Genomic DNA, 10,984 nt, shown 5'->3' with positions numbered 1-10,984 from the left:
TTTTTATAACAAAAATAAATTATATTACAAATATATTATACATATTTACAAAATAGACAAAAAAAACATTGGATTAGAAATTTTAAAGTTTATACACATCCTATATCTTATTTTTATAAGACTAGTTAGTTATTATATAGTCTTCGACTTAAATTATTCATATTTGATAACAGAATGTCGATAGTAAGTCGGCCAAAATCACTTAATTACCATAGATGATATGGTAGATATAGCTTTCTAGTAGCAATCCATGCTTATTAAAAATGTCTTTTAATATAAGTATTTTTGTCAACCACTTTTGTTAAAATTTTATTCTTTAACCATCTTAACTTATCAATGCTTATTGCTTAATTATAACAAATATGGTAGATAGAGGTTTCTATTTAAACAGCTGTTTCTTTTTTCTTTTCTTTGTGAGAGAGATATGATATGAAACCAGGCCACCACTTGTATAATCTATGTCTTGGTAGTCTTGGTTCTCTAGCAGTGAGGAATTCTGAAATATTCAAAATAAAAGTTATGGTGTGTTAAATGTTTTTTATCATTATGGCTTCAAAACCGATAAATATACATTGGATTAAAATCAGTTTTCATGTTAAAGTACAAAACCTTTAAGAAATAACGTGCTGCATGATTGACGGACAAAGTAAGTTGAATGATGGATGCTCTTTGATAAGGGGCATTTCTACAAAAATATCAGCAGCCTATCTTAAATAGCAACCCAGATAATCACATTTCTTCCTCATAGCGTTACACACGGATTAACAAATTTAATCAAAGTGTAGCTTCGGTACAAAAAATGAATAAAACTAACCATATCAAATTCATTTTCAATTTCCTGATTCATTAGCTCGTACTTGGCGGAGTGAACAAGAAATTCTGGCGCTTCGGCCGCCGATTGGCCGCGAATAATTTCCGCCTCTTTTTGTGGCGGCTGCGGGCGTGATGCCGGCTTGGCGGTTGTTTTGGGACTGTTAGCGGTTGCCGTCAGGCTACTCGCAGGATATACTGGCGCTACTTTTACCTGGGCAAAAATTATGGATAATTTCACGGGTTTTTTTATAAAAAAAGAAATTTGAAAATATCTGACCGTCAAGATCTCGTTAACGGCCAATGATTGAATATAAAGTCCTTTGGCACGTTTTTATCAATTTGCTTAAAAACTTTAGATAAGATTTTATAGATTGTTATTGTTTTCTTCAAAAACAATAGTATTTAAACATTTCCAACAATTTAAATCTTTAGAAGGGGTAATATTGTTTATCTTTGTAGGGGTTGTAATCATTTTAACGTCCATTGTCCTATCCCTGACTTTACCTGGCTGTTAGCTGGATAGACAGGAACAATCCTCTCCTTGTTCTGTCCTCCCACATCTGTGGATTGTTGAACCTTAATGTTAATATCATTATAATAAAGTAACTGAATGTATGTCTGTGCCGAAGGATACCACTAACCGTGGGACAATTTAGGTTTTCCTTTAAAGGGTAGCTTCTAATAGGTCCCGGAAAGGTAAGCTAACTATTTTGGGGTAAGTTACCACCACCCTCCTAAGAGAAATCGCCCCTAGAAAAAAATTAAAATTTATTTCATAAACTAAAATTAAAAAGGGTTGGCGGGGTGCTCCCCTCCTCCCCCCCCCCGCAAATAAATACTTTTTTTTCTTTTAAAATCTAAAATAAAAAATTGGGTTATCTTATTCAACTCCCCCCTCCTCAAGTGCCCCAAGAGGCCTTTAGGGGCGTAGCCGCTAGTTATTAATATAGTAGATCCCTAATCAGTAAATTGAATTAATTCAGTTGTCTGTCAGCCCATTAAATGTAAAAACCTATTATTAACAATTTTATTACCAAAAAATATTAAATTCCTAGTGGCGCAGCACTGTAAGTTAACATAACTTGGATCAGACACGAATAGTGAAACTATTTAAAAAATCACGAAATCTTGAAGTGCCTTTACGTTGTGGCGGAGTGAAAGACAGACGGACAGGCCCTCAGTAAGGAGTAAGTAATAAGAGGTAGGATGTTTCTCTGTGTGTGTTTAAACCTATTATTACCTAAGCTGGACCTATAAATCATTTTAGTGGTGAGTCAGATCGGGGTGAGCCGAATTTCAGCCAATCACAGCGCGGTATTTCATAAAATGCTGTGCTCTCATTGGTGGAAAGTTGGATCACCCCGATCTGGCTCACCACTAAAATGATTTAAAGATCCAGCTCTACCTCCAATATATCTAACTATACATATATTATTTTGAAGCCGGCTGTGAAAAAAAGTAGCTTCGAAAAAGAGAGAATATATGCTATTAAGTAAAATTTCTTATCTATAATACAAAGTAGAACGATGTCTGTCTGTCCGTCTGTCCGTCTGTCCGTCTGTCTGTCCGTCTGAAGCTTAAGATCTCAGTAACCACTGAACCGATTGGGTTCTACTCTTCAGGGAATATACCTACTGGTCCTGTGACGGTTTTAAGCTATTTTCTTGGGGGGTGGGACACCCCCAACCCCCCCCAAAAATGAAAAATACCCCCCCCCAAAAAAAAAAAAAAAATTTTTTTTACTTTTTCTTTTTAAATCTAAAATACGTAAAATTAGGTTGATCAAACCTCTTAGGGCAAAGCCCCTAGAGGCTAGGGGCGAAGCCGCTAGTAGTATTTATATAGTAAAACTCCATATATAAAATTGCAGCCGGCTTCAAGATTTTTTGAAATTTTAGTGATTTTTTCACATATATTTTTCAATAAATTCCTTTGATTAATTACCATTCTCAGATTTCGAGGAAAATGAAAATTTTTTTTAAATAAGGGAAAATCAATAAAAATAAATTTTTCAAATTATTAAGTTAAAAAATCACTAAACTTGTCATGATCGCTTCTAGTTTGGTTGTAATTTACCTAAAAGGAATCTTTGAACCATTAAACCTAACTTTCTTGATTATTATTCATTGGATATTCCAAATCTGATATCGTACTTTACCTAAAATAACTATTTGAACCATTAAATCCAACTTTCTTGTTTATTTACCAATTTCAACCAATTTTTTCCCTTTCACCTGGATATTAATTGGAGATTACAAATCTGATATCGTAGTTTACCTAGAATGACTCTCTGAACCACTAAACTCAACTTCCTTGTTAATGGACTGATTTCAACAAAAAAATTTCTTTCACAAAGAAAATCATCTATCTATCTATCTAACGGACTATCTATCTATCTAATGGACAATCTATCTATATATCTATCTATCTAACGGACTATCTATCTATCTAACGGACTATCTATCTGTCTATCTATCTAACGGACTATCTATCTATCTAACGGACAATCTATCTATCTAACAGACTACCTATCTAACGGACTATCTATCTATCTATCTATCTAACAGACTATCTATCTATCTATCTATCTATCTATCTATCTATCTATCTAACTATCTATCTAACGGACTATCTATCTATCTATCCAACGGACTATCAATCTATCTATCTAACGGACTATCTATCTATCTAACGGACTATATATCTATCTATCTAACGGACTATCTATCTATTTAACGGACTATCTATTTATCTAACGTACTATCTATCTATCTAATGGACTATCTATCTATCTATCTATCTAACGGACTATATATCTATCTATTTATCCATTAAACGGACTATCTATCTATCTTTCTATGTATCTATATTTCTATATTTCTATTTTTCTATCTCTCACAGGCCCCGGGATAATTGTAAAATGCTAAATCTTTTTAAGCAAGTAACATATGTCTGTTAGTGTGTAGCATAAGATCTCGATAACTGCTGAACAAATATAAGTTTAATAAGTTAATAAGAAATTGAAAGTAAGATATTTAACAAATTGTTGTTTTAAACTCAAATATTTATTGCCAAGTGTTCCTTCATAACTACAAAACTTCTAGCTGTTGTAAAGTAATAAAAAGGGTACACTGAAAAGAAATATTTTGGTTTCTTGTGTTATAGACAGAACATGGAAAGGCTAAGTGCTAACGCATAAAAAAAAATTGCCAAAGTGGGTATGTGAAATAATAGGAGTGAAGCAAAAAGTTGTGTACGTTTGTGCTGTTTTGTCAACCACACTGTTTTAAAGTTTTAAAGACACACAACAAATGTCAAGTTTAATCGTCCAATGTTTCCTGTTACCCAATAAAAAATATTCTTACACAAAAGTGTTTCTTATAATAATAGAAATATATATAAATATTTCTATCAAATATTATTTTCAAGGAATCTTAATGATGTCATTGGATGGTTTTGATTACTGACTTCCCACTCCCTGAAAGTCTTAACTATGCATGGCAATGATACAAATGTATTTTTAATTCAACAATTATATGCTAAAGAAAGTAAATGTATTATCCTAAAGTAAATGTTTCCCTATCCCTTTTAAAAACATATCTTTAACTATTTTTAATACATAAAAAACTTTTCAAATTCTGTTAAAAATAAATAAAAATCAAAATTTAAATAAATACAAAAAAATGAGTATTATGCTTTAATTAATTACGTGGGAAAAAAAGGTCAAAAAAACATTTCACACACTCCCCGGGGGGGCTAAAATAGAAAAACTTTTCCTAAAAGATATTCATGGATGAAGTTAACAGTAAAGTGACCAGGAATAAATATCCAGTACTTAGTAACAACATTTTTATTATAACTAGTTAAATTTTTAAAAATTAACATTTGAAAAGAAGAAGTATTTATCTATATTTCTGGGTAAAATAGCCTTAAACCTGTTTTGGTCTAAATTAAAGATTTATGAAATAAAATATAGTTTATACCTTTTTTCATAAAAATACCAAAATCTTTCTCTTTTTTTTCCTTTTTCCTGAATTATTTGATACTAAAACACAAAATGAACCGTGTGAAAAAAGGGATAGGGAGGATAAAATAATCCTCAACATTTACAAACAACATTTCCAATAATGATAAACTAAATTACCTCTTCTGCACATTAAAATAAATTGTTAAAAAGTTTGATACAATTATATAAAAAATCAATAAAAATACCCAAAAGTTTCAAATCAATAAACAAATAACGTAGTTAGAAAGCTTAGGGTACCAGTGAAAATGTAGCCTATCGTCCACATCATCCCTGAAATATCAATACATGGGGCCAAAGGACATTTCTAAAAACTATATTCTAAAAATAAAGTAAAAAGTAATATAGTATCTGTATGTTTTAGCTGTGAAATTTTTGTTACGTTAGAAAAATGGATTATGAAGTTTGATATCCCATTTCCAAGATATTTTGCTTTAAACAAAAAAAATTTAATTTCTTATCTTATGGGTCATAGCCAATAGAACCTGTACTTTTGAGAGATTGTGTTTAAAAAAAGCATTAAACCATTGTTATAGTATACATACAAAAAAAAATCACATTTAATTATTATAATAAAAAGTTGTATAATTTGTATTTATAAAACATCTAATTTTAAAATCATTTATTTATCTTTATTTTCCAGCTAAAATTGTTCCATAATTGTTAAATTTTTATTTCTATTTGAACTTAACTTAAACATTTATATTATCATCCAATTATAGGATACTTTTTTTGAAGTAAAGTAGCGCAGCAACCCTACTTTATTTCAGCTTTATTCAAATAGTGGCTATACATGCTCAGTACAGTCTTCCCTACATCTAGAGATTTACTTTCTTATTAAAGAAGCGCAGCTACTAAAAACTTTTGCTGCAGATACAACTATTTCCACTTACCTTTGTTTATTATCTAATTATCTAAGACTAAATATATTTTTAAAAGATTAAGATATAACTTCAAGTGGGTTATAGCCTTAAACAAACTGTAAGAATAGAAGTTTTGAAATTATGGATAATTTTGAGCGTAATAACTCCTTTACCCCCCCCCCCCTTCTCTTTGGAGGGTTGTGGTTCCATTCAGTCCGTCCGTAACAGATAGCTGTTTTCGTTAATTTAGGCATGTTTGTCCTATTTATTCCTGTAGTAGTTAGGCAACTCTATAATCACTACCAGAATGTCCGTAAGTCCATTTTAAACATGTTGATTTTTTTACTTTTTAAACAACAATCTTTTATGTGATCTAAGTATCCGATTGATCTGATTTTTGGTATACTGATTCCCGGGACAACAAAGTACAATATCATAAGCGAAGCAACTCTATAAAATGTAAGTATGTCCATAAAAATTATCCTGTATCAAGCCGTTTTTCAACAAATTTATTTAAAATTTTGGTTCGACTCTTATTCATTTATATTTTGATTATTCAGTTCAGACACTATACAAGCATTAATGTCCGTTTGTCCTACCATTTCAGTGCTTCACTTTAATGAATGTTGTCATCCTTGTTATAATGAAAACCTATAGAATATGCTTTGTTTCTATCTATTTATTTATTTAGCTACATGTCTAACTATCTACTATCTATATATCTATATTTTGGTCCAACGGAATCTCTGCTTCTGCATGGAGTTAAATATAATTCTTTTTTTAAAAAGGTAGTTGCACGAAATGCCTTTAAATTTGAATTTAGTGAACTGCATCATTTTTCCTGTTCTATGGTTTAAAGGGGTAGTTTCATGAAATGCATTTAAACTTAATTTAGTGAACCGCATATTTTATCCTGGTTAAATGTTTAAACTACATTTATGTGGCATATATTTGAAAGAATTTCAATTTTCAACCACGTAGTTTTTAAAATATCAAGACTAGAAAATCGTCTTTTTAAATTGCATATATCACAAAAAGACAATTTTCAAGTCTTGATATTTTAAAAACTACGTGGTAGAAAATTGAATTCATTTCAAATATATGCTATTTAAATGTAGCTTAACCCATTAACTAGGAAAAAATCTGCGGTTCACTAAATTAAGTTCAAATGCATTTCGTGAAACTACATTTATAGGGCATACATTTGAAAGAATTTCAATATTCTACCATGTAGTTTAAAAATATTAGGACTTAAAATAGTATTTTTGTGATATATGTTATTTATATAACTGGCTATATTCATAAAAAATAACAGCATGACTACTAATTTCGTTATGTCTAATTGTTTGTTATTTACTGTAATACAATATCATATATGTTTGATGGAATACTTGTAACTTTTGCTTGCAATAAATTTTTTAAAATGCACTTCATGCAACTATCCCTTTAAGTTGATATATCTATGGATCTCAAGGGATAAGACAATGGACTAAATTCCCTTTTCTGTAGAACGAAAATTATAGCTGGGAATTAACCAGATCAATCAAAATACCTATCTAGGCTATCTATCTACCAATCTATCTTTTAACTATACAGGGTGTTTTTTTTTATAGGACAAAAGTATTGCTTAATATAACCCATTTGCCATTGACAGAAATTAATGATCTATATCTTAACCCTTACAGATCGGGCCCCTATTCCCACCTTAATAGATTGGGGGGGGGGGTCATATTGACCCCCCCCCCTCTATCTCGGCTTCTGTTACAGATAAAGACGTAAATTTTTTTTCTGGTGGTTCATGTGTATTTTTAGAGAAAATTACTTTTTCTAGTCATAGCGGTCAGGCCGCTCCTTAGCCGCTTTTTAGCGGCCAGCCGCTAAATTTAAAACAGCTGTAGAGCGGCCAATTTTGAGCTAGGATGACCAAATTTTAGGACGAACTTTTATTTTTCATAACAAAAAAAATTTCTTTTTCTGATCATCGCCAAAAAACGGCAAATAACGGAAACCGCCATTTACGGCGGTTACGGCGGTAAAACGGCGGTTGGCGGCGCCTATTAATAATTTTATCTGTTTATTATTGCTCAAGGATTTACCAAAAAAAATTATAGGTCTCTAGCTGTAATAGAAGCCACAATATTCATGATATATGTCTGTAGTAAAAGCCGGACAAAAATCGGTCATAAAGTTGGTCAGGGTGCGGTCAAATGGTCATAACACCACTTTTCTCATAAGGTCATTGATATATCAGTAAAAATTTAGGTTTCTACCTTATATACAAAGTCATAATGTAGAAATTAAGATTTATTTAGAATTTTTTTTAATTTTTGTGCTACCCAACCGACTTTGACCGGACACCACGACCGACACAGACCAGATATCCTAATAAAATCAACTCTTGCCGACGTATAATTACTAAACTTAAAAAGTCATGAAGTCACAACTCTCTATCTTACCTACAAAAAAAATGACATTGAAAAAATAGAGGGGGGGGGTCAATATGACCCCCCCCCCTCCCGATCTGTAAGGGTTAATTTCTTTACTGGGTTGGGGCAATTTGTATAAGAAAAAAATATTTAGCGATTTTAAACAAATTATGCCTTAAAAACTGGTTTTTCCAAAGTACCTTTTATTGGAAGATTTTTGGATCATGACCAATTTAAAGAATATGCAAAAATGTGTATATTTTTAAAATTCAAATTGCGCGGCTTGTGTTAATAGTAGAAAAATGTTATGCATATTGTTAGAATCATCATAAACTCTAGTTTTTGGGTGTTTAAGAAATATTCCTGTGCTACGTATAGTTTAGGAGCTACGTGGTAAAATATCCCAACTTACTTAAAACTTTTCAACCTTTCTCATATTTTCCAATGTAGCTTCTATCATACAAATAGCATGAATATGATACATATATTTCCAAAAACTAGAGTTTATGAAAATTTTTATGGTATTTTCTACTATTTTTCTACTATTAACACAAGCTGCGCAATTTGATTTTAAAAAATGCACACATTTTTGCACACTCTTTAAATTGGTAATGATCCAAAAATCTTCCAATAATAGGTACTTTGGAAAAACCGGTTTTTAAGGCATAATTTGTTTAATTGTGTTAATACCTTTACTCTAAGTCTAGCTATCTTCATTTAAAGTTTGTATAAGAATATAAACATAATTACGCATTTATAAGATTTGCAAATATTATAATTATTTCCTAAATTTGAATTTCTGCTGGACCAAAACCGGCTATAAATACGCATTTTTATAGAAAACATGAAACTTAGCAAATTTAATTGCAAAAATAAAAGTATGTTTATGTCATCTTTATTTAATGACTCCTTTAACCCTTAAATGTCCATTAAAACCGCGAGAACACGCAAAAATCGTTAAAAATCATGCAAACGGTGGCAAATAACGGCGTAACGGATGGCCGGAGGCTAATTATGCAAAAGTAAAGAAAGATCCGCCTCAAAAAGTTTGAAAACATTGCAGAGATGACTTTGGGCTCTAAAATGACTCTTTCCCCCTCTAACGGGGGAAACTTTGAAATTAACAAGAACGAAATTGTTCAAACCATGCAATGTAAAATGCTAAATTACTCAAAAACGGCCGGGAAGCCCCAGGTTGTGAAAACTGTTTTATACATAATACATGTTGCATATTGATATTATTATTGCAAAACCCGGGGCCTCCTGGCCGTTTTTGGTTAAAATGGAGAAAACTGATTTTTTGGGGTTAAAAATTTTAATATTTTTGGTGAAATTTTCTCACAAAATGTCAATTTGCACCCCCCCCCCCCCCCCCCCAACGAATAACTATTTTAGGTTAGGTTAGAGGATAATACCGAAATTTTTCACTACCTTTTTTAAAAATGCACTGTTCCACCCTCAGATGTAAAAACTTTATTTTAGTGTTAGGCCGAAATGACTTAGCAATTGTATCTGTAAGTACGTCTAATGACACCCTTTGCTATTTTTAAAATTTGAGAAAATTTTTTTTGCAAGAAAATTGCAAAAGTTCGCAATCTTTTTTAGTACCACTACTTAAATCATGTTTTAGGTCTTTTTTTGAGGAAGGCATAACTTCTCCTTTTTTGGCAATAATATATTTTTTTAACAATTCAAAGTAAAATATAATAAAACTTAAACGATTTTTCTTGAATTATCAGTTGAAAATTTCATCAAACATGCAATTTAAGTGATGAAAATTTAATAAAATCATTTTTTGAATGTTTAGAATTACCAATTTTCTACATTTAAAACAAAATGTTAACAAAATTTAAAAACATTCTAACATATAACTTCAAAAATCAATAACATTTTATAAAATGATGTTTCAAAAAATAAAACATTAAAAGGTATTAAAATGCAATTGAAATTACCTAAAATTAAAACGAGAACATCTTTACACTGTATTCTGTATAATGGAGTTTAACTGACATGATTAGTAAATGAAAAATTTTCTAAACTCATTAAGCCCCTTTGTGACTTTATTAAATATAATTCATTTTGTTATATATTGTTTTTTTATTCAAATATTTGACAAAATTTTCCCTGCCTCAATAAAAAAAAGTCAGTTTTTTACTGTTTCCAGGTTTTTCTTTATAATTTTAACAATTAAATATAATATAAATCTTCATTATCAAACTTTTTCAATTAACCCATTAGTGCCGAGCGCCACTTTTATGGGCCAATCGAGCTGAAAATCTCAGGGAAGCTTTATAATGGTAAAAACGGAATTCAAATTTTTTTGTTTTTCTAGTGGCGTGCACAGGAAAGTTGCAAAAAAACCCGTTTCGGCCTGGCCATAAATACCAACCAGGCATTATTACCCATTTTGGGCGGTTTCCGCCGGCATTAAAACCCGGTTTTGTAGTAAAAATTGAAAAATGTAATTTTTGAACGCCCAAAGTGAGATGAACACTTTTTAGAACTTTGATACGATCCGTAATTGAAAACTACACAACCTCATGTAATCTATAGAGCTACAAGTAATATACTAAGCGATTTATTTCAAATTTAGTGTTTCAGCTGGTTTCAGCCGCCGTTTCGGGTAAAAAAGCCCGTTTGTCGAAGTTTTAAAACCCGACATACACAAAAAAAGAACATATAAAATTTGGGTGTTACATATCAGAAATTGAGCATAAAACTATTGGGTGACACATATAGAGATTACTAGGGTTATTAGGGTGGCTCAAACCCTTACTAATGATGTAAACTGTTATTTTAATTGGTTGAAAAGTTAAAACCGGGTAATAAAAACCGAAACTGAGTCGGGTATTTATGGC

General features: G+C 31.1%; 1 protein-coding gene across 1 annotated transcript in view; it reads right to left on the bottom strand.

Annotated features, from left to right (window-relative positions):
• LOC145328638 (uncharacterized) overlaps positions 1 to 10,984 on the bottom strand; it is a 33,041-nt gene continuing 22,057 nt past the window's right edge. Inside the window, exons 11-13 of the mRNA XM_080172401.1 lie at positions 1,318 to 1,389; positions 815 to 1,024; positions 1 to 496 (exon numbers count right to left, since the gene is read on the bottom strand). Coding sequence (XP_080028527.1) covers positions 380 to 496; positions 815 to 1,024; positions 1,318 to 1,389 — 399 coding nt within the window. The 3' untranslated portion in view covers positions 1 to 379. The remainder of the gene's footprint in view (positions 497 to 814; positions 1,025 to 1,317; positions 1,390 to 10,984) is intronic.

The sequence above is a fragment of the Acartia tonsa genome, chromosome 9 (assembly GCF_053477335.1).
Source record: "Acartia tonsa isolate MP-2025a chromosome 9, ASM5347733v1, whole genome shotgun sequence".
Lineage (NCBI taxonomy): Eukaryota > Metazoa > Arthropoda > Copepoda > Calanoida > Acartiidae > Acartia > Acartia tonsa.
This window is presented reverse-complemented; position numbering and strand designations above follow the sequence as displayed.